Source organism: Macrobrachium nipponense, chromosome 7, assembly GCF_015104395.2.
Source record: "Macrobrachium nipponense isolate FS-2020 chromosome 7, ASM1510439v2, whole genome shotgun sequence".
Classification (NCBI taxonomy): Eukaryota; Metazoa; Arthropoda; class Malacostraca; order Decapoda; family Palaemonidae; genus Macrobrachium; species Macrobrachium nipponense.
The window spans coordinates 86,530,547-86,553,954 of NC_061109.1; the positions used below are offsets into that span (position 1 = coordinate 86,530,547).

At 38.8% G+C, this 23,408-nt stretch overlaps 1 protein-coding gene across 4 annotated transcripts; it reads left to right on the forward strand.

Annotated features, from left to right (window-relative positions):
• The first annotated feature begins 285 nt into the window (after positions 1–285).
• On the forward strand, positions 286–22,377 carry LOC135217689 (uncharacterized). 4 transcript variants are annotated; one of them, XM_064253665.1, is made up of 7 exons: positions 286–382; positions 1,757–1,874; positions 5,093–5,246; positions 16,996–17,167; positions 18,262–18,396; positions 20,348–20,457; positions 21,913–22,377. In XM_064253665.1, exons 2-7 carry the CDS (start codon positions 1,765–1,767, stop codon positions 22,072–22,074), a joined length of 843 nt encoding a protein of 280 aa, XP_064109735.1. In that variant the 5' UTR covers positions 286–382; positions 1,757–1,764; the 3' UTR covers positions 22,075–22,377. The 4 variants fall into 4 exon arrangements, with proteins under 4 accessions (XP_064109735.1, XP_064109734.1, XP_064109733.1 ...); XM_064253664.1 differs by lacking the exon at positions 286–382 and adding an exon at positions 511–649; XM_064253663.1 differs by lacking the exon at positions 286–382 and adding an exon at positions 1,271–1,428.
• The last annotated feature ends 1,031 nt before the right edge of the window (positions 22,378–23,408 follow it).

Below are 23,408 nucleotides of genomic sequence, written 5' to 3' on the forward strand. Positions count from 1 at the left end.
TTTTGTCAAGTCTTATGTATATTCTCTTGAGTCCAAATATCAAAGCTCTGAGTTAGAAAATGAACTGAATTTCTAGTTAACTATATCATTGCAGAGATGTCAGACATTACCTCGAGTATGAATCAAAACTGACGTTTACTTGAGTGCCATGATAAAATATCAATCCAAGGTAAAACTATCTAACTATAGCACAACAATCATGCCGTGATTGATAAGGCGCTATCAGATTTCATGATAAACCATAATGACCCCTATTCCGATCTCTCTCTCTCTCTCTCTCTCTCTCTCTCTCCAACGCTGTAACATGCATCTAGTATACAGGAACGTGAGCCTTCATAGCATGACAACCATTTTCAAGACGTGAAGAGTAATTCAAAGTGAGGTAAACAAGAGTATTGTCTAAATTCTGTCGGAAACGAAAAACTAAATATGTTATTGTATCTATCCTAACAGAATTACCAAAACCCAAGTACCTTTCAGCTTCGTTTAATTAGTGTCATCCGTGGATCGCTCCTGCCAAATGACGTAAAGATCTGGGAAACGATTCTACCGTAATGAAAATGCAGAGTTGGCTAAAGCCAAACGTATCTTTAACTTACAGATAATAAATATCAGTTCCTGTCCTGCCGTCGTCCTAACACCACACCAGGTAAGAGTCTCCCATCAGATGAACAAGGAAAGGTGTAGACTGTAGAGGGAGAAAAACGAGGGCATTTAGGCTAGAAAATCCTATATCGTATGAGTTGCAAGACTTTAAAATTACATTATGTTGCTAGCTTGTGATGATTTCTTGGGTTCGATGGTTCGCGCCCGTGAGGCGATACAAATTTCTTATCGACTGAAAAAAAAAATCCCCTACGGTTAACATATATGTAAATATATTAATTCCGAGGTAGAACGAATTAGATATTAAAGGACTTTTGTAGCTCGATGTACTATGTATATCAATCACGATAATGTGATATGACTCACATACATATTTGTATGTATATACATATGTATATGATATATATATTATTATATATATATATATATATATATACTATAGTATATATATATATATATATATATATATATATATATATATGTATATATATAGATATATTATATATATATATATATATATATATATATATATATATAGTTATATATATACTATATAATATATATATATATATCTATATATATAAGATTTGTTAACTGCACTGAATAACGATAATTAAAATCAGGGTGCAACAGCGCAGTCGCGAGTGTTCATAGAAAGCTTCAAGATATCAGCGAATGATTTTAGTGCGTGCGTGCGTACGAGCAACAGAGCTTTCTCAAAGTGAAATATAAGGTGACTGGGAGCGAGAAGCGGCTATTCGAGATAAGATACCACTGCGCAGAAGATCGAGAGGGGAAAGTACAGAAGATCCATATAGAAAGGTATATAATAATGACTTTGTTAAGCCGTTGAACATTTACAGATGCTCTGAGAGAAGCTGAAGTGTAGTGGAAGATTAACCTCTCTCGTTCCTTTTACTGTACCTCCTTTCATATTCTCCTTCTTCCACCTTACTTTCCTCAACCTTCCCCTAACAACTGATTCATTGGGCAACTGCTTTGAGGTTTTCCGTCGGTTAAATTTTCCTGAATTCTCCGTTAATATAGGTGAATATACGTACTACAGTCAAGTAACACTTCATTGAAGCTAGATCAGTTGCTGCGTAGGAAGTCAAGCTTTATTTCCCCTGAAAAGATCGATTTATTGCAGGAAGAAGAATGCTGTCAAGATCAGCTGTCTCAAGATGCTTGAAGTCCCTCGTGAGGACGTTCACAAGCGATTGTGCCAAGCCGTACAGTGTTCCTGACTGCCCGTGGGGAGCAAATAGGTAAGACCACTTGTTTCCTTTTTAATCTAAGCGAAAAACGAAAGTTTGCTTCTTGGAATTTCATCAAATCTATTAGTAAAATTGTTTGACATATTTGACTGTAAGACGAAGTTCTACTAACTCTTGCAGATGCACTGGATTTCGAATCAGTCTTTGACTGGAACTTAAGAAAGTATTTGAGACTCGAAGAGGGACACTGACATTTAACTTCTAAGCAGAATAAGTTGCTAGCAATAGAATATAACAGAATATATAATTCAAGCCAAAAGTTTGTTTGCTTGTATGGTGTTTTTACGTTGCATGGAACCAGTATGGTTATTCAGCAACGGGACCAACGGCTTTACGTGACTTCCGAACCACGTCGAGATTCGTGAACTTCTGTCACCAGAAATAAACATCTCTCACCCCTCAGTGGAATGTCCCATTTAAGTTGTTACGGTTTTCATGGAAACCATTAAGAAAAACATCATCAGAACTATTGAGCATCCTCGACTGAATAACGATACCTTATCTTCCGAGTTGCAGCGACCTTCAGCATATCTGTGATAAGAATATCGAAATTTACTTACTGAAATATGAAAATTGATCTTCTCTGCTTAGAATGATCCTTTTCTCCTTTGTGCTTTGGGGGTGGGGGGAACGTGACTTGTGGTTTGTAAGAGTCCAGAGGTCCACAGTAGTCCCCAGATCTCTTTCGACACCTTACCTTCGGACAAGGGCCCTTGATGGCACCAAGTTGGTTCAGTCTATGCACATGACCCAACTAGGATGAAAACAAGTGATTGATACCATAGACTCTTAGAGCATAATCTACAAATTACGCTTCCCCAACCTGATCAACCTGATCAAGGGTCATCATTGCCATAAAAGAATATACTTACGGAAAAACGCTGACATTGCTTGATTAGCTGTAACCGGACATACGCAATTTAGAAGACATCTGATACAAAGCAGCCACTGAAGATCATTAGAAACTTTACGGTCTTATCAGGTTACAATTCTCTCTTCCTCACGCCTTTGAAGTGTGGGGCAGCCTCCCTGAGTTTGTATGGTGTTTTGACGTCACATGGAACCAGTATGGGTTCTTCAGCAACGGGACCAACGGCTTTACGTGACTTCCGAACCTCTCGAGAGTGAACTTCTATCACCAGAAATACACATCTCTAACCCCCTCAGTGGAATGCCCGAGAATCGAACTCGAGGCCACCGGGGTAGCAGGTCAAGACCATACCGATCAAGCCACTGGGGTGCTCCAGTCTCCCTCAGGATGTTGTGTACTACTAGGAACATCAACACTTCGGGCGAACATGAAATGCATTAATATCTTAGAGGTGTTCTATAAAGTCTATCGGCTCCTTCAAGGCGATTTGGGTGGGGTCTCCTCCGTTGCTGGCGCTGCCACATCAAATATTCCAACTCAACGTTTTATGGTATATGAAGGCAGCATAAGTTATACAACACAAACATAATTGGTTGTTGATTAATTTTGGCAATTATTAAAAGCCCTCGTAATTTTCTAGCATTTTACAACAATAAAACAACAAGTTTATTCTTAAACGTGGCAAAAAAAATTTCCAGCGTTGCCAGTCCTTCTCTCAGGTGTTAAGCTGACCTCAGGGCATGAAGATGTCAAACAGCCCGCGCCTCCACAAGGGAAGCTCGTCAAAACACTCACTGTCACTGACTCATTAAGGAGTCTGTCGCCTTACAAACAACATGGAAAATGTTATGAATACTTACTGCCGATAATCTTATTTGTGTAACCTACTATGTACATTTGCTGCGTTCTCTTATCTGTCTACTCTACATACACAATCCTTTTTAAATGTCAATAGCTCGCTCTCTCTCTCTCTCTCTCTCTCTCTCTCTCTCTCTCTCTCTCTCTCTCTCTCTCTCTTTCATATATTCTTTTCAGTTCCCAAAATTAATTTACTTATATATATAACGAATTGTTTCTTAAAAGTTTTGTATTTATAACGTGCCGTAATATTATCTTTATAATATAGTCTTGTCATTCGTGTTTATTATTATCACTATATGACATTCATGACCCAAATAATAATTTATTTGTTTTGACAAACCCTTATGAAGATATAAGAATAGAAAAATGTTATGAATACTCTTAATGGAAAGTAAAGAGGGAGTATATTATATAAAGATGATAATTAAATAGCTGACGATATTTCACTTGTATATTTATGCCTCTCTCTCTCTCTCTCTCTCTCTCTCTCTCTCTCTCTCTCTCTCTCTCTCTCTCTATCTATAGTATATATATATATATATATATATATATATATATATATATATATATATATATATATATATATAATTCAGTGGCTTATGATAATCACAAGAAAGGTCCTAAAAGAGATTTAATTAAACGTATATGAAAAACAGAGACCTGGAAGAATGGAAATATTTCCGAAGGAGCAGGGAACCCCCAGAAGTAAATTGCTCCCATAAGACATTAACAAACGCCAAGGAGGGTAAACCTCCTTGACAGCCGCACGGATTAAAAGGGGTAAATGGGAAGGGTAGTCCTTTAAAAATTCGAGAGAAGTACATTTGGCAACGTAGGGGCCCCTCCCAAATCGCCAAGAAGGAGCCGATAGGGTTTAGTAACTGATTTCTTTCTGTATTTCTTATTACCTTCTGTAACTTCTGTCAAATGAACACCACATTCAATGGAAGCTTGAATTTCAAGTCAATGGCCACTTTGGTGGGCTTGTTCCACACAAATAGAGTTCATATTCATATTAATATAATAATAATAATTAATTATGGTAGATTCACATCAACAGTGCATGTGATGTCTAGGCCAGTCCCTTACGACGCTCCTGATTGGTTGTTGATAAGCCAAACACAGGGTTGGAAACTCTCAGTCTCTCTCGAGAGTTCACATGGGTAAGATCTATGTTCCAGCTGCTGAGGGATACGTCTTTCAAAAGTATCCCTTAAGGAGAGGTGGAGCATGGTAGAACATACATCATGCCTATGTGAACTCTCTCGATAGACTGAGAGTTTCCAGCCCTGTGACAGTGGCTTATCAACAGCCAATCAGGAGCGTTGTAAGGGACTGGCCAAGACATCAGATGCACGGTTGATGTGAATCTACTATAGCATCAGTCATGTTTTCATAGCTTGGTAGTTGAAAACGTGCACCGGTATCAAGATGCGACTAGTCTCCACATGATTAATATGCCGTTACGTTCCCTCAGAGCCGCGAGGCTGGAGCTGGCTGCTACCCACAGGGTACTTGACACCTTGAACCTAAACGAAGGCGTCTGCAACCACCTGAGTGTCATGGCACCAAGAGCCGACGGGAAGGGCGAAGGAATGCTGGTCTTCCCCTACGGCCTTCACTGGAGGGAGGTTGGTCTTTTTTTTTTTTTATCTCTTATTATATAAAATATTTAGTATTTTACAATTTTAACAGAATTTACATTCAGTATTTTATCCGAGGAGAGTATTATTGTTATGGAGGAGTTATGGAGTTCCATTTGACAACGTCTGTGTGTGTGTGTGTGTGTGTGTGAGAGAGAGAGAGAGAGAGAGAGAGAGAGAGAGAGTAATTGGTGGTTGGATGGTTAACGACTATATTGGCTGTTGGTCAGTTCTGATCAAAGGACAAAATTAGTTTAATTAAACATCGTTTTCAAAGAATGTTAATGCCTTGATGTGTTATTTATCGGCTGTAGGAGACGAAATGACAACACCCCAGTGCAGTACGATACGTTGAGTAAAGACTCGAGCGGCAGCAAAGCCAACTTCAAAATCTTCGGTATGCTGTCACGAAGCTAGAGTTGAGAATAAAATTAGAAATCGTGGACCCATCGTTATATATTTTCCTTACTTTGCAAAATAATTATCTTTAATACGTTGAATAAGTCTACTCAATTCTAATGTAATTTATTTCAAGTATAGCACCTTTGAAAGGAAATGTTATTTATTGTTACGTAAATAATCTGACACCTGCATACGGCAATATTTCCTTAACGAACAATGAATTAAGAAACTACGCCAATTCTTCGTTGGCCGTCTGTACGTTGACACCTTTATGAGGTAAGGGGTGGAGGTGGAGGGGGTGGGGGTGGGGCTAGGGGTGGAGGGTGACTAGGGACAGGGGACTTACTGTATTACTGTTTGTGGGAGACATTCTAAAGACACTGGGGAGACATTAAGAGACTTCATTAGTTATTATTATAAGTTAATTGGCCATGCCAGATAATTAATCGTATGGGGAGTGCCCCGTTTGAAGGCGTCTCTCTCTCTCTGAAAAAAGAGAGGAAATAATGAAATAAAACTCGTGAAGAGCAGACATGGATTCGATACTTAGCCCAAAGCCCCAATAAAACGTAGGTTTATGAGGTCGACCCGACCTCAACTGGGGGTCTCGCCCATCAAATATGTAGCGTCCTTACCTTTTATTAACTTGTGGGGGCTGGGGGGAGAGTTGGGAGGCGGAAGGTTATGCTCTTGGTTCTATTGGTCTCTATTTGAGTGACGGTAAGTCTGTCTACCTGTCTGTCTATTTGTCTGTCTGTATTTTGTTTCAGGAGTGTCTGTCCTGTTTCTGAAGGACACCTAAAGAATGTATCTTAATAGGGGATGTAATGAATAGGTAGATCTTTAAAGTTTGTTTATATATATATATATATATATATATATATATATATATATATATATATATATATATATATATATATATGAATAATTATCACATCGAACCGTGATCCTTTATATATCAATTCAAGCTACAAATGTCCTTTAATATCTAAATTCACTTTACCTCCCAAATGATATATTTTCATATATGTACCGAAGGGGAATTTTTTAATTGATAATAATTTCGTCCCCCCATGGGATCGAACCACCGGTGGTTCGATCCCATGGGGGGACGAAATTATTATCAATTAAAAAATTCCCCTTCGGTACATATATGAAAATATATCATTTGGGAGGTAAAGTGAATTTAGATATTAAAGGACATTTGTAGCTTGAATTGATATATATATTATATATAATTATATTATAATATATAATATATATATATATATATATAGGTATATATATATATATATATATATATGTATATATTATATATATACATACACACACACACACACACACACACACATATATATATATAATGTATATATACTATATATATATAGTATATAATTAGTTTATCTACACACGTAAATATAGGTATATAATATATATATATATATATATATATATAATATATATATATATATAATAATATGTGATATATATACGTATATTATGTATAGTATATATTATTTATCTACACACGTAATATAGGTATATATATATATATATATATATATATATATATATATATATATATATTATATATATATATATATATATATATATATATATATATTACTTTATTCCCTTAGGAAAAGAAAGAAAAAACTAGAACAGGGTTCGGTCAAGGTTCACCACTGCCTCCATGCGTTTTTGTGAAAGGAAAAAGTAAACAATAGTCATTGAGTAACTATATATATATAATATATATATATATATATATATATATATATATATATATATATATATATATATTATATAATATAATATATATATATATATATATATATATATATATATTTTACTTTATTCCCTTAGGTAAAAGAAAGAAAAACTAGAACAGGGTTCGGGTCAAGGTTCACCACTGCCTCCATGCTTTTGTGAAAGGAGGAAAAAGTAAACAATAGTCATTGAGTAACTATGCCAAGTGCGTCCTTTTAGTCGTCTAAAAAAATGCAAGCCATATAATGCTGAATTATCTGCTCGAATTGCGCTCTTTCATTCATTAAAGGAAAGTGCGAATGAAGTTAAGTGCTTTATTAGTAAACTTAACCAAACTCAAATTGCAATATTTGTAGAGTTTTAACTCGTGATGTAATTATGGACGAATTTGATTTTACAATAACAATTTTTAATTTATATTTTTTATTTTCAGCCTAAGTATTGTATTTAGACTTCTTTTGAGTATTTGTATCAATATTAAAAAAAGGGGGCGGGCGGTTTTTTTTTATGCCTTCATTTAATTGGAATCTCTCTCTCTCTCTCTCTCTCTCTCTCTCTTTCTTTCTTTCTCTTTCTTTCTTTCTTTCGATTAAAGAGTTGAAACAGAACTCTATCTCATCTATTTTCCGCTTTTTGGTCTCCTCCTTGTGTCCAGTCTTCTTCCTGTGTCCAGTCTTCTTCCTGTGTCCAGTCTTCTTTCTGTGTCCAGTCTTCTTCCTGTGTCCAGTCTTCTTCCTGCTGTCCCTTCTTCCTGAGTCCATCTTCTTCTGCGTCCAGTCTTCTTCGTGAGCTTCTTTCGCGTCCAGTTTCTGCTCCTGCGTCCAGTCTTCTTTCTGCGTCCACTTTCTGCGTCCAGTCCAGTCCTCTTCTTTCTGTGTCCAGTCCTTCTTCTCCGCGTCCAGTCTTCTTTCTGCGTCCGTTTTTCCATTCTGTGTCCAGTCTTCTTCTGTGTCCATCTTCTTTCTGCGTCCGTCCTTCTTTCTGGCTCAGTCCATCTCTTTCTGTGGTCCAGTTTCTTTCTGCGTCCAGTCTTCTTTCTGCGTCCAGTCTTCTTCTGCGTCCAGTTTTTGTCCAGTCTTCTTTCTGTGTCCGTCTTCTCTGTGTCCACTGCCTTCCTGTCCAGCTTCTTTCTCTGTGTCAGTCGTCCATCTTCTGCGTCCAGTCTTATTTCTGCCGCTTCTTCGTCCAGTCTTCTTCTGCGTCCAGTCTTCTTTCTGTGTTTCCAGTCGCTTTCTGTCCACTCTGTGTCCAGTTTCTTCCTGTGTTCAGTTATCTCCTGATGTCCGTCTTCTTCTGCGTCCAGTCTTCTTCCTGTGTCCAGTCTTCTTCCTGTGTCCAGTCGTCTTTCTTTGTCCAGTCTTCTTTCTTTGTCCAGTCTTCTTCCTGTGTCCAGTCTTCTTTCTGTGTCCAGTCTTCTTCCTGTGTCCAGTCTTCAGTCTTCTTTCTGTGTCCAGTCTTCTTTCTGTGTCCAGTCTTCTTTCTGTGTCCAGTCTTCTTCCTGTGTCCAGTCCTCCTTTTGGTCCTCGTCTCCTTGTGCCGTCCTTTGCAGACCTTCTTGCTTCTTTCCTCCTCTTTCCCTCAGTCCTTGGCGGCAGGCTCTGTTGCCGAGAGGCTGAATCAAAGACGCTTGGTGCTGATGGTTTGTTTGAGAAGCTGACGGAAGCTTCGATTCTTTTCTTGTGGATTTCGAAGTCTTCTTCCTTCCTTGGAGACAGACGGAGGCAATTGGGATTCTTTAGCAATTTGAGCAGTGAAGATCTCTGTGGCTGTATTCGACGGAGCCACAGCTCTGCAAGAGTGCCTTCAGATTCTTTCGAAGTCTTTCTCCTTCCTTGGAGGCAGACGGAGACTGTGTGTTCGTTCGTCCTTCGTCCTCCTCCCCGTGTGTCTTGAAGGGCTAGTTCATTTTGGGATTCTTGAGGATTTGGGAAGCCTTTCTCCTCTGTTCTCGTAAGTAGTCCTATTCTCACTCTTCCTCTGTTGTAGTTCCAGTATCCAGTCCTCCTTTTGGTCCTCGTCTCCTTGTGACGTCCTTTGCAGACCTTCATGCAATCTTCATCCACTTTCTCTTAGCCCTTGACGGCAGACCCTGTTGTCGAGAGGCTGAGTCAAAGACGCTTGATGCTGATGGTTGTTTTGAGAAGCTGACGGAAGCTTCGATTCTTCTCTTGTGAATTTCGAAGTCTTCCTTCCTTCCTTGAAGACAGACGGAGACAGTGTGTTCGTTCGTTCGTTCGTCCTTCGTCTTCCTTCCTTCGTATCTTGAAGGCCGATTTCCTTTTGGGATTCCTGAGGATTGCAGAAGCCTTTCTCCCCTGTTCTCGTAAGTAGAGTAGTCCTTTTCTCACTCTTCCTCTGTAGCAATTTGAGCGGAGAAGATCTCTGGGGCAGGATTCGACGGAGCTGTGGCTCCGTCGAGGATAACAACATCTCCAGAGATCTTCAAGTTCAAATGCTCACGAATTCTGGACACACACAGAGGAGGAGGCCGAACGAACGAACATACTGTTTCCGACTGGGATCCAAGGAAGGCGAGGACATCGATAAAAAATAAGACTGAATTATATTAGTTTGAAATTTTTTTGATGATTGCTCTTTGACTTTGAATAGCTAGGTCAGAGTTAATTATGTTAAGCAATTATGAAAAGGATAAGAAGAAAGGCGAACATGGCTAATAAAACAAGAATAACGGGAATAGTCAAATAAAGCAGATTTATAATATATATATATATATATATTCTATATATATATATACATATATATATATATATATATATATATATATATAATATATATATTACTGTCGATTAAATATTCATTAATATTACGTATCCGAGAGAGTATAGACCTAGGCTAATCATGTGGGATAATCAGAAGTCCAATTTAGGCACACTAAATGTGTCATGCAAATTATTTTATTGATCAAAGGACAAAATTAGTTTAATTAAACATCGTTTTCAAAGAATGTTAACCGCCTTGATGTATTATTTATCGGCTTTAGGAGACGAAATGACAACACCCCAGTGCAGTACGATATGTTGAGTAAAGACTCGAGCGGCAGCAAAGCCAACTTCAAAATCTTTGGTATGCTGTCACGAAGCTAGAGTTGAGAATAAAATTAGAAATCGTGGACCCATCGGTATATATTTTCCTTACTTTGCAAAATAATTATCTTTAATACGTTGAATAAGTCTACTCAATTCTAATGTAATTTATTTCAAGTATAGCACCTTTGAAAGAAAATGTTATTTATTGTTACGTAAATAATCTGGCACCTGCATACGGCAATATTTCCTTAACGAACAATGAATTAAGAAACTACGCCAATTCTTCGTTGGCCGCAGTGTTGCCAAAGCGCGGAGAAACTACCAAAAGTGCGGAGAAGATTCGAGGAGGAGTCATTGAATGTAGAGCTGCGGACTGCACTCCTCATGTATGCGGCGCTGTAGGTCCGCATATATATTTATGCTTTTAAAACTTTTTTTTCCATTTATAAAAATGATTGAAATTATATAATATTTTCTGAAAATACCAATATTTTTGAAAAATGAACCATTTTCACTAGTCTCGAGTGTTCATGCGCCAATCAGATAGGTACGATCATACGATTGTCAAGAACCGATTTTGACAACAGCAGATAACGTAACCCAACGTGTACTTAATGCATTCATTCTTTAGGTCCAGCTATCTTCAATTTGCCTTGTAATTATATATATATATATATATATAATATATATATATATATATATATATATATATATATATATATACTAGGAACTGTGTCTAATTCACAATCCGGAATTCTCTTGATCTTGTGAAAAAATTAAATAACATTGTACTAAACCCTAGCGATATTTTTGTCAGTTTTTGATGTATGTTTCTTGTTTACAAAAGTCCCTATTGACTCTGTGCTAGAATATTTAAAGTAATGAACTTGTACTGCATGAATGAATTTGCCTATGTCCGTTAGTCACATAATTTCCTTAATTAAGTTATGTATTTGTGATTGCAGATTTATTTTTAATGCAGAATATTACAACAAATATTTAGTATGGCCATGGGTAACCCCTTTATCACCTCTCCTTTCAAAACTTATATATGGAATTTTTTGAGAGACAACACCTCCCGAGTATCACACTTATCCCCTTAAAATGGTACCGATATGTCGATGATATCTTAGTAGTCTTACCTGGTGGTATTGATGTAAATGATTTACTGTCTAAATTGAATAATTTAGTGCACCCATAAAATTCACTGTTGAAAATGAAAAATAACAATGTCATCCCTTTCCTAGATGTATTAATACATAGAGAATTCTTTCCAATGCAAATTCAGTATTTATAGAAAACCCACAAATAATTTATCATATGTACATTTTTATTCTGGCCACCATCTTAATATTAAAATTAAAATTTTTCTTCTATGTTCCTAAGCGCTTTACGTATCACGAGTCCCCACAATATCTGGACCAAGAAATAGAATACATAAAAAAGATAGGAAACGATCTCTGCTACCCCAAGCTTATTTAATGATTTATGTTATCAAAAGCTCACAAAAAGTTTTATAATGTTGCTATTAATGAAAAAGAAATGCCTAAAAATGTACTTAGCTTACCTTATTTTCGTGGATTTGAAACCATAAAATCAATATTTAAATCGTTTAATGTTAATGTAGTGTTCTCTTATAACAATACCATAAAAGATATGGTAATTAAGAATAGTCCCGTATATATATTATATATATATATATATATATATATATATATATATATATATATATATTACGTAACTTTAATGATAGTCAAATTTAGAATCGAACGAGACACGCGGACAGTGTTCAGCTTGAAGCTGATTTATTACATTCAGCTTCAAGGCTGAACACTGTCCGCGTGTCTCGTTCGATTCTAAATTTGACTATCATTAAAGTTACGTTATGTTTCAGAAGATATGAAGAAACTGAATTTCGGTAACTTGATCAAATATTTTCAAAGGCAAATGTTGTTTTATTTACATTCTTTTGACACTTGAAAGATCATATTTTCAAAAACATTCTCTTCTAAAAGAAAGAATAAACAAATAAAGGTCTCTTGACGGTGTGTTAGACCTACGGTCTTAATGGTTCTCACTACACGCTCCCTCAGATGACGTAGGTGCGCAGAAGAGGCTAAAATTGGGGAGCTGTCTGGCTGACCTGTTATATCTGGACTCGTGGATTCTAAATTTGATCATCATTAAAGTTACGTAATGTTTTCAAGAAAGATATGAAGCAACTGAATTTCTGGAAAGGGGAAACTCTAACTCTAAAAAGGTCTACTTAGTAAACCCAACTCATATACTGGTAAAGATACGGTTAATATAATATAAGCAGGGTGACTATTTAGTCTAGTTAGTGTAGTTTCTCGATGATGTGCGGACTTCGCGGCAACCCTGGTTGGCCGTCTGTACATGTGTTTTGTGTTTGTTTTTTTGTTTTTGTATAGGTGTAGATTAATAGTACTGCGTGTATTTTGTTGTGTAAAGAAGAAAGTGTGACTGAGGGTGGGTTTGGCAGCTGGAGTGGTTAGGTTAATGTGGGGAGGGTTTTGCCACTTGTTTTTTTTAAGCTTGTGATCCCGCCACATTATTTTTTGGTGCCCGAACAGGGACTGTTGGTGCGGCAGCTGCAGGGCAATTGGGTAATGAGTTGTGTGATTGGTGGAGAAAGTGAGGATGGAAGGGTTGAAGGACATAGAGAGGCTGAAGGAGGAGCTGAGGTTGGCGAGGGAAGCTAAGGGAAGGTTGGAAGTGGAGAATGAGAGGTTGAGGGTAGAGTGTGAGGAGCTGAAGAGCGAGTTAGAGGAAATGAGAGGAATGCTAAGGAGTGCGAAAGTGGAAATGAAAGAAGAGGTGAAAGGAGCAGAAGAGAGAATGGTTGAGAAAATGGACGAAAAATTGGAGGTAATGATGAATGCAGTGCAAGAGATGATGCAGGAAATGATGAAGGGATTCGTGGGAGAGGGAGCTGAAGGAGGTAGGCCTACTGGGTCTTGTGACGGGCCAGGAGTGGTAAAGAAAGTGAAAGAGCGAGTGGATGAGAGTACAAGTTTCGAAGGTGATTCGGTTGTGATAGGTAAGGGAAAGAAGGGGAAAACGCAGGATAAGGATAAACCTGAGGACAAGAATAAGAAAGTGGCTGAGGAAAAGAAGACTAAGGGAAAGAAGGGTAGTAAGGGTGATGGACAGGTTGAGACTAGGACAGAATACATTGGGGAAAGGGCTGAGAGTGATTTGGATAGCGGTGAATGGAAACAGGTAGGTAGAAAGAAGGGTAAGAAGAGCGTAGTCAGGAGTATGGACATGAGTATGGAAGTTGACTCGCTGTATTCGGAAGAGGGAAAGGAGGGTCAGAATGGAAGTAGCGAAAGTGAGAGTGAGAGTGACCGGGAAGCACGAAAGGCTGTGTATATGAGAGAGGTACCCCGATGTGCACAATACAAGGAATATGGTAGTAGGGACATAGGGGACTTTTTAAAAGAATATGAGAGGTATTGTGAGGCTAAGTATGGGGATAAAAAGAGAGTCTGGGCAAGGGAGTTAGGTAGCTTTTTGACAGGATTTTTGTTGAGTATGTATGGGGTAATGATGAGTGTAGGAAATATGCCGTATGAAAGTGTAAAAGCTAGGATTGTAGAACAGGCAAAGAGGATAAAGAGTAGCATTAGATATAGGAGAAAGCAAGATTTTGAAGAGGCAAGAATGAATGTTGGTGATTCGTTGTCGATATATGTCTGTAGGTTAGAAACTTTAGCCAGGAAAAAGTTTGGGGATGAAGGGATAAATGAGTGTAAGGAGTTAGTGCGGAAGTTGTTGGTGAGTGTATATGAGTTTATAAATCTGAAACGTAAGCAGAAAATGCGATGGACAAATGAAAGGTTGACAATTTAGAAATAGTCGAGGATTACGAGTTAGATAGGTGTATGAAGGAGAGTAGAAGTGTTAGTGTTAGGACTGAAGTAGCTGAGGTTATACTAGAATTTAAAAGCTATAGGGGGCAGTTTTGGAAGGGCCGAGGCGAATGGCAGAGCGAGTGGTAGATAGGAGCGTTAGGGCAAGTAATGTGAGTGTAGTTAGCCCTAAAAGAGATAGGAGTGCGAGTGTTGGAAGAGTAGGGTCAGTTAGTTGTGAGCGAGAGCATCACCAGTGTTATAGATGCAGTAAGCCAGGACATAGGAAGAATGAATGTTGGTGGGCGTTAGGAGCGTGCTTCGGGTGTGCACAGACGGGGCATTTGGTGAGTGAGTGTAAGAGAGATAGGGATATTAGATGTTATAGGTATGAGTCAGGCTGGGAATTCGGGAAACTAGGTTTTAGAGGGATTCAGTTGGGTGGGTCCTCTAGTATGCGACAGTATCTTCGGGAGAATGTGATCAGAGAGTGGTTTGGGATGAATAAATGTGAGCCGAGCATCTGAGCAAATGGGTCTGGGAGATCGGCAGTTAGTGTTGGTTGAGTATGGAAGAAAGCGGAAGAAGGTAAGGAAAGGGAATGAAAGGGAGAAACGTGAGTTGCATGAAAGAGGGGTTAGTGTTAGGGTAAAAATGGTGGATAAGGCGAGAAATACAGATGAATTTGAGGGAAGGAATGATACATATAGCGTGTGTGGGTCTTGAATTGTCAGGGTTTAGTGAAGTTTCATCGGGAAGGGAATCAGGTGGTAAGGATGTAGTTGGCAGTATGAATGAGTCTCTTCGGGAGTTTGGCAGGAGTGTAAATGAGGTAAGTGATTTGGTGGCAGAGTTACGAGAGATATTTGGACAAGAGTTAGAGGGGGTAGATGAGATAGTGAATGGAATTTGGGAGGATGGTAGTGAGGGAGATGGTAATGGTAGTCTGACTGGAAATGGTCTGGGAGAAGTTGATGGCGGTGTAACTGAGAGTGTGTATGAGGGCCCTCAAACCAGATCCAGGGGACCTTCGTCCGAGCATCCATGGGTGTTGCGGAAGGCTATTTAGTATGGGTGTTGTGAGTGTAAGGAGACGACGTCAAATGTAACGGGGGAGGAAATATGGAGGAGTTATGGAGTTCCATTTGACAACGTCTATGAGAGAGAGAGAGAGAGAGTAATTGGTGGTTGGATGGTTAATGACTGTATTGGCTGTTGGTGAGTTCTGGCTGGGTTGTCTGCTGGTAGAGATCAGAGTTCTGTGTTTTCGGGGAGTTTTCAGGCAGTCGTTGGTGAGAGCTGGTGACAGACAGTAGTGCTGGAACATTTTGGAGAAGGCAGTGATATTCAGCTGAGTTGTGTGTTTTTGTTGTTATTTGGTGTTGTTAAGTTAGTGGTTTTGCTTAGAGTAGTTGTGCCTGTGCTGTTGTGATTTTTTGTGTTGTTTGTACAGTGGTCTTTTGTTGTGTTGTTGAGTTTTGTTGTTATGTGTGAGGTTGTGGTTGTGTTCCTTGGTTGTTTGCTGTGTTGTTGAGTCGTGGTTGTGTTCCTTGGTTGTTGTTGTGTTATTGTGGTCCTTGGTTGTTGATTTGTTGTTGGTTGTAGTCCTTGGTTGTTGTGTTATTGGGTTATGGTTCTTGGTTGTTGTTGTTGTTGGTATCTCTGTGACCTCGACCAGCGGACAGCACAGGATAACCCTGGAATATCTGGAGTTGGTAAGTACATGTGTTTTGTGTTTGTTTTTTGTTTTTGTACAGGTGTAGGTCAATTGTCCTGTGTGTATTTTGTTGTGTAAAGAAGAAAGTGTGACTGAGGGTTGGTTTGGCAGCTGGAGTGGTTAGGTTAATGTGGGGAGGGTTTTGCCACTTGTTTTTTTTAAGCTTGTGATCCCGCCACATTGTCTTTCTTTTAACAGTGCATAACCAGCTTAGATTCTTCACATCTTTCTTTTATATTTTAGTTATTACATACTTTAATTTACAATGTATATGCATACATATACCCATACATATACACTGTATATACATACTTATGCCACCTACCTGTATATCTGTATATACTAAAATTCCAAGTAACTACGTTTAAAATTAGAATAAATGTTTTTAAATGACTTACGCAATACATACCTAGGTCTAGGTCTGCTTGATCCCTTCCCAAAAAGAGTTAACCTCATTTGGGGTAAAAATATATTCCAAGCTGGAATACCTGTAGCTAAAATCTGTAGTACAATGACAAGCTCTTGTGGTCTCGTAGATACACCTGCACATATGTAGGTTTGTAATTTCCAATCTGGAATTCCAGTTACTATAGCTGGTTCACTTAAGGTAGATTCTTGGATGAGCCCTATGCTTATGAGACGTTTGCTCGGCGGCCGCTGATTGGATGGTACCGTGAGATAGGCAGCTCCCAGCCAATCAACGGCCGCCAAACAAACATCTCGTAGGCATATGGCTCACTCAAAAATCTACCTAAAGTGAGCCAGTTATAGTACAATGGCATGGTCTTGTGATCTGAAACGAGAAATTAATCCATTGTGACCTGGTAGATACACCTGCACTTATACAGGTTTGTATTAGCCACAGTTTTTTTTGTAGCAATGTGACTCCTCTTCAGCTAATTAGTCGGGGAATAAATATTTCCTAGGTGACAGCAAGTAACCTGGTGTGTGTCGAGTACAAAGACGACAACGTTAACATTCTGGAAGGAGGAGAATTGCCCGAAGTTGCAGCCTCTTGCATTCATTTGGGTATCAGGATGTCTCGACCAGACGCCAAGGTCATATTGCATGTGCACATGCCATACGCCACAGCAATAGGTTAGTGCTATAACCTCTATAGTATGTTGAGGATTAATGGTTTCCATGTCTGTTGTGGCGCTCTGCAAAGCTTTACTGTTCTTCAAAACTATAATTTTTCTCTAATGTCGTTTTGCATTTAGCGATGAATCTCTCAAAAGCTTTTATCATATCATCACTCCTCTGATATTTGTTAAAAGTCTCACTTAAAATTCATTAATTTGTTTTTTTAGTCGTGCACGTATGATGTCATTTTCAAGAAATTCTCGTGTGAACGAATTTTCTTCTAACATTTGCTCAAGTACATCTGTCCCCACAATCACGCTTCAAATGTCTCGAACATCTCCGACTTGAGAAAGGTAAATGTAGGTAAATGAAAGACACATTCAGTACGATATATGAACCTTTATGTATATGTATTACCTTCTTTATATTTCACGTCCATTTATACACCTCCCTATGTATTTGATGTATGCCATTTTCATGTATCATGTACGATATGTAATGACTGAATCTCGCGAATGGTCACGTTTCGCCAGTACGGCGCCGCTCTGTATGCCTTGCTAGCACGTATCAGTTTGCACCTCCGCGATTTTGTTTACTTCACTTAGACATTAAGAACCTACTTTTGATATAGTGGTGTTGCCTTCATCCCCAACCTTTAGTGATAGGGATAACACATCGAACACACACAGCAAACTACTCCAGGAAGATGGAGTGTTCTTTTTCCCAAAGACTTCTCCATCAACTTTACTTTAGTAGATTCACATCAACCGTGCATTTGATGTCTAGGCCAGTCCCTTACGACGCTCCTGATTGGCTATTTATAAGCCAGTCACGGCTGGAAACAGTCTATCTCGAGAGTTCACATAGGCAGGATGTATATTCCACCTCTCCTGAGGGATACGTCTTGCAAACGTATACCTATGGAGAGATGGAACATAGATCCTACCCATGTGAACTCTCTCGAGAGAGACTGGAAGTTTCCATCCCTGTGATTGGCTTATCAACAGCCAATCAGGAGCGTCGTAAGGGACTGGCATTGACATCAGATGCACGGGTGATGTGAAACTACTATAGTACTACTAGAAACTTAGCCAGTCATTTCTCCACAGCGTGCATGAAGGACCCCGAGCTTCTGATGATCAGCCAGAACGCCCTTCGGTTCTACAACAGAGTGGCTTACGATAACAACTATACTGGCATCGCCATAGCTATCGAAGAAGGAAAGCGCCTTGGAAAAGCTCTTGGTAATACTTTTTTTTTCCTTCTTACGAGTAATTTTACTGAATGGGTGATGAATTTCAAACATTTTCTTCTCTTCTTCTTCTTCCAGCCTTATCCTTATTCGGGGTCGCAGTTTTTAATGAGTCTCTTCCATTTCAAACCTTTCATCACCGTTTATTCATTATTATTCAGAAGATGAGCCCTATTCATAAGGAACAAATCTACGGGGGGGGGGGGGGGGGGCGGGGGGGGGGGGGGGGGAGGTTGAATTGGAATTCAATCCTCCATTGGATATGGTGGTCATTCGAAAGAATTTACAGAAGATAATATGAAATGAAGTAAAGAAGAGGTCAGTTATTAGAAAAGAAGCACGAAATAAATAAATTAATAAATTGCAAGGTGAATGATTTCAGGTTAGAAATGCACTGAATCTTCGCTTACAATTTTGAGATTATAATTCCACAACATCCTCAGGGAACTGTTGATCTTTTCGTATGACTGACATAAGCAACAGCAACTTAGTTAAATATGATCACATGAAAATTATCCACTGAAAAAAAACTCTTACCTTAATTTGTTGTTAATTTTAGTGTCATAACAGACCTACAAATACGAATGGATTTACTGTCTCGGAAATTCAGTAACAGGGTATGCTAGCGCCTCAGTGGCGTGGTTGGTATGGTCTTTGCCTGTCACCTCGGTGGCCGCGAGTTCGATTCTTGGGCATTCCACTGACGGGTTAGAGATGTGTATTTCTGGTGATAGAAGTTCACTCTCGACGTGGTTCGGAAGTCATGTAAAGCCGTTGGTCCCGTGCAGAATAACCACACTGGTTTCATGCAACATAAAAACACCACACAAATAAACAAACATGGTATGCTGACAACAACAAAACCTTAATTAACAAAGCACCGTTGCACACACACATCAGTAGCAAACATCCCAGTTGAAATTGAACTTTTCACATTCTCATTTACATTTTAATGAATTTCAGATGGTAAAGGTCTCGAAAACTGTTTACAGTGCAGTCTCTTAACACACTTTAAAGGAACTCTTATTCAACACATGCAACAGAAATGGAACATCATGTAACACCTATCTGCTACTGACACACTATTATATGAACTGCGAATGTTGCAAAAACCAGGCTTCACTAAATATGAAACTCCTCACGAGACAAAAGCTTTTATTCATATCTCTAGGCTGTCAGTAACTGAGATATTCACCAGCCTATAGTAGATTCACATCCACCGTGCATCTGATGTCTAGGCCAGTCCCTTACGACGCTCCTGATTGGCTGTTGATAAGCCAATCATAGGCCTGGAAACGCTCAGTGCCTGTCTCTCTCGAGAGCTCACATAGGCAGGATGTGTGTGCCACCTCTCCTGGGGGGATACTTTTGAAAGACGTATCCCTCAGGAGAGGTAGAACATATATCCTGCCTATATGATCTCTCTACAGAGACTGATTTTCCAGCCCTGTGATTGGCTTATTAACAGCCAATCAGGAAGCGCCGTAAGGGACTGGCCTAGACATCAAATGCACGGTTGATGTGAATCTACTTTAGTAGGTATCCGACACAGAACTACTACTGTGGCACAGCAGTCTACCTACCACTTTCGTACTGGGGGCATTCTTGATTAACGGAAGTCTAAAATGTCGCCGAAAATAGTCATGTTGCTGAAAAAGCACGCGATGAAATGAATGTTGGAAGACGCTCCATAATATAGAACATAATATAAAATAAAGTGAAAAGCTTTCTAAAGATACCTCAGTATTTCTCTAAACCACTGAAAAGAGTGGATTCAGTTCTTGATCATTTCCCTTACTTCCTTAAAGCAGTCAGTTGGTTTTTTCTGACAGTCAGTAAGTACCGTGAAACCCTCATTTTTCACGACAGGTCATTCTTATTCCATCTGCATGCTATACATTTAAATGGTTTGAAAGTCGTTCATGTTCAATTCTTATTTTCAGGAGACAAAGACATCCTGTTCATGGGTCATCACGGAATAGTCTGCGTCGCCCCGACGGTATCCCTGGCCTTCGATTTGTTGTACTACCTAGAAAGGTCAGCCGAACTTCAGGTGAGTTTCCAAAACCAGCAGAGTCGTTATAATTTGTAAGCTGGGACCGTATAGTGTCTCACAACCCACCCACCGTCCTCCCCTCACCCCCTGTCGGCTTGGCTTCGTGAGTTTCAAAGGCAAGATTTTGTTTTTTTTTCGTTCCCTTCTTTTAATTTACTTTCTTTGTTGGCACTCTCTCTCTCTCTCTCTCTCTCTCTCTCTCTCTCTCTCTCTCTCTCTCTCTCTCTCAATCCGAAACATATAGGTTACAAATCCTCTCGCCTTATGGAGAAAAAAAAAATTATTTTTAAGTTTCTGAATTTTTACTACTTGTATATATATATATATATATATATAATACATATATATATATATATATATACATACAAATATATATATATATATATATATATATATATATATATATTGCTATAGTATAGTTTGCGTGACGGGTACTGATTTTATAATAAGAGAGTCAAAATTTGACTCTTCTCAAGAATATGGAAAAAAGGAGAACAAGAGTGCTTGCTATAGCAGATTCACATCACCCGCGCATTTGATGTCTAGGCCAGTCCCTTACGACGCTCCTGATTTGTTGTTGATAAGCCAATCACAGTGCCGGAAACTCTCAGTCTTTCGAGAGAGTTCACATAGGCAGGATGTATGCTCCACCTCTCCTGGGTCTAGGTGTGAGGAGGTAGATTCGATGATACGGAACTTCTCCGACAACAATGGTGAAGGACAACGGTTAGATAAAAAGTCACATGAAAAAATTTGAATTCTCGCGTCTTGGAGGGCAACTGCTATCTGTGAAATGGCTTCTGTCAAATTAGATCGGGGACTGTAATACAAACGAATGCAATGGCAAAGGGGGCTGTGGTTCCTTACGCGTCTGCCCGTTTTCAAGATTCGGCTGGTAGCTGGGTATAACGAGGAAATAACAAGTGATAAATCACGTTTGACATGTCGTTAAAATGAAATTGGAAATGTTTTCCAACTACGAGCTCTTGTTTGGGGAGAAAAGCAAAAGAGGCTTTCAAAATATCAAAGCAAGAAGGGTTTGCTTGTATCGGATTCTGACGCAAGGCAATTTACTCTATGTAGTTCTTTCGTTTTCCCTCCTATTCAAATTCTCGCTTATTCTCAAAGTTTGGGCAGAGAAAAGCTAATAACAAGAGTCCAAATGGATGCTCGTAGATAGATATATATATATATATATATATATATCTCTAAATATATATAGATATACATAATATATATATTATTATATATAATTAGCAAGCATTTGTTTAACAGTAATTAAAATTTCCCCCTATCAATAAGAGAGCAGCCTGCTGCCATGATGTCAGCTTATGTATCTTCTCTGTTCAGACAGGTATAAAAAACAGACTTACTGTTCTGCCATAATTCGACGTTAATGCAAGCAAGCTCATCATCACTCTGATAATCCGTCTTGCTTGCTTTCTGTTTCAGGTCCTTTCTTTAGCGATGAACAAAGAAGTGGGGATAATCCCGGAGGATGACTGCGCGCGCATGTCCGAGGTCTTCTGGAGGCATATGCAGATGTACGCCGACACCCACTTCTACGCACAGTACCGCCTTCTGAGGAAGACTCAGCCCGATTTTGAACTCTAGAGTCTAGATTAGAGTCTAGAGTCGTGGTGGCAGCCAGAGTCGTTCCATTGCGACTGCGCAGTGGCGCTAAGTCAAGAAGAATGTGGTTTGTAAGCACTCACGGTCTAGACTCTAGACCGTGGTAGCACTGTCAGATTTGCAGACATCGAACTCAGGGATTTGAATCGCAAATTCTTATCTTCTTCCTGATATGTTACCAAAACACGTTCCTCATTATCTCTTACTTTACAAATGTAGTTTATAGCATATACGACCTGTGCTGAGAAAATGGTGTGACAGTTACAATAAAATAGTTTATTCACATATTTATCCTTATTCCGCACCTTGCCACTTAGCAATGCTTTATGTGGGTGGCCCACCAAAGATGCTATAGAATATTACAACGATATTCAACTCGAATTTTTTTCCCATGAATGCATTATTATGTACCAAGAAAGCCACCAAGCTGTTGTAATCTGATGCCGTCATCAAAGACGATGCAGTGACGTCACGTGAAACGTCAGCACCTACGTCACGAATGTAAAAAGACCATTCATTCAAGATTTTATCTTTATACTCTGCGTTCAAGATTTTCTCTTTATACAATGTATTCAGAATTTTACATTTCAGACCATGCATTCTATGCTTGAACTTGATACCTTGCATCCAAGATGTTTTCCTTATACCATGTATTCAGAATTTTCAATTTGACACCATGCATTCTGGGCTTGAACTTGATACCTTGTATCCAAGATTTTCTCTTTACACCATACCGTGAATGCTAAGCAGCACTAAAAACACAATACAGTAAATTGCAACTAGAATATTCCAAACACATTATGTGAACAAATGACGCTTTTCCCCAGTCATTTTGGAGAAATTTACAATGATTGGGATTTATGACGCCAAGCATTTTAATTTGGTTACAACCGCCAGATGTGTCTACTGGCGCCGCGGTGCTTGCTACTCTTGGCTTAATTTGGCCGTACCTTAAGGCCTTGGAAACAACTTGGTTGCAACTAGTGTCAAAGAAGCCGTCAGCACCAATATAATTCGAAGCAGATTTTGGTGCTCATGTGTTTATTTTCAATTCTCAGATAAAAAAATAAATAGCTTCCAAATCATTTAAGATGTAGATGATTGACTATTCCATGTTCCGTAGTTGTTAGTATGCATATCATTATCTGATACGCCATCAAAAAGGTAATTATATACTCATAGGCACATACTACAGATTTGCATAAACAATTCGTGATTAACTGCCCTTTCTCCTATATAGAATTTGAATCACATGTATAAGTGTATATACAAAATTTGAGGACTCATTCCTTTTTGCGAGTTATTGATTTAATAAA

Coding starts and splice junctions, on each gene's coding strand:
- LOC135217689 (XM_064253665.1), top strand. CDS start 1,765: ATGCTGTCAAGATCAGCTGTCTCAAGATGCTTGAAGTCCCTCGTGAGG. Junction 5,247..16,995: donor ACGGCCTTCACTGGAGGGAG/GTTGGTCTTTTT, acceptor AATATTTCCTAG/GTGACAGCAAGTAACCTGGT. Junction 17,168..18,261: donor GCCATACGCCACAGCAATAG/GTTAGTGCTATA, acceptor ATTTCTCCACAG/CGTGCATGAAGGACCCCGAG.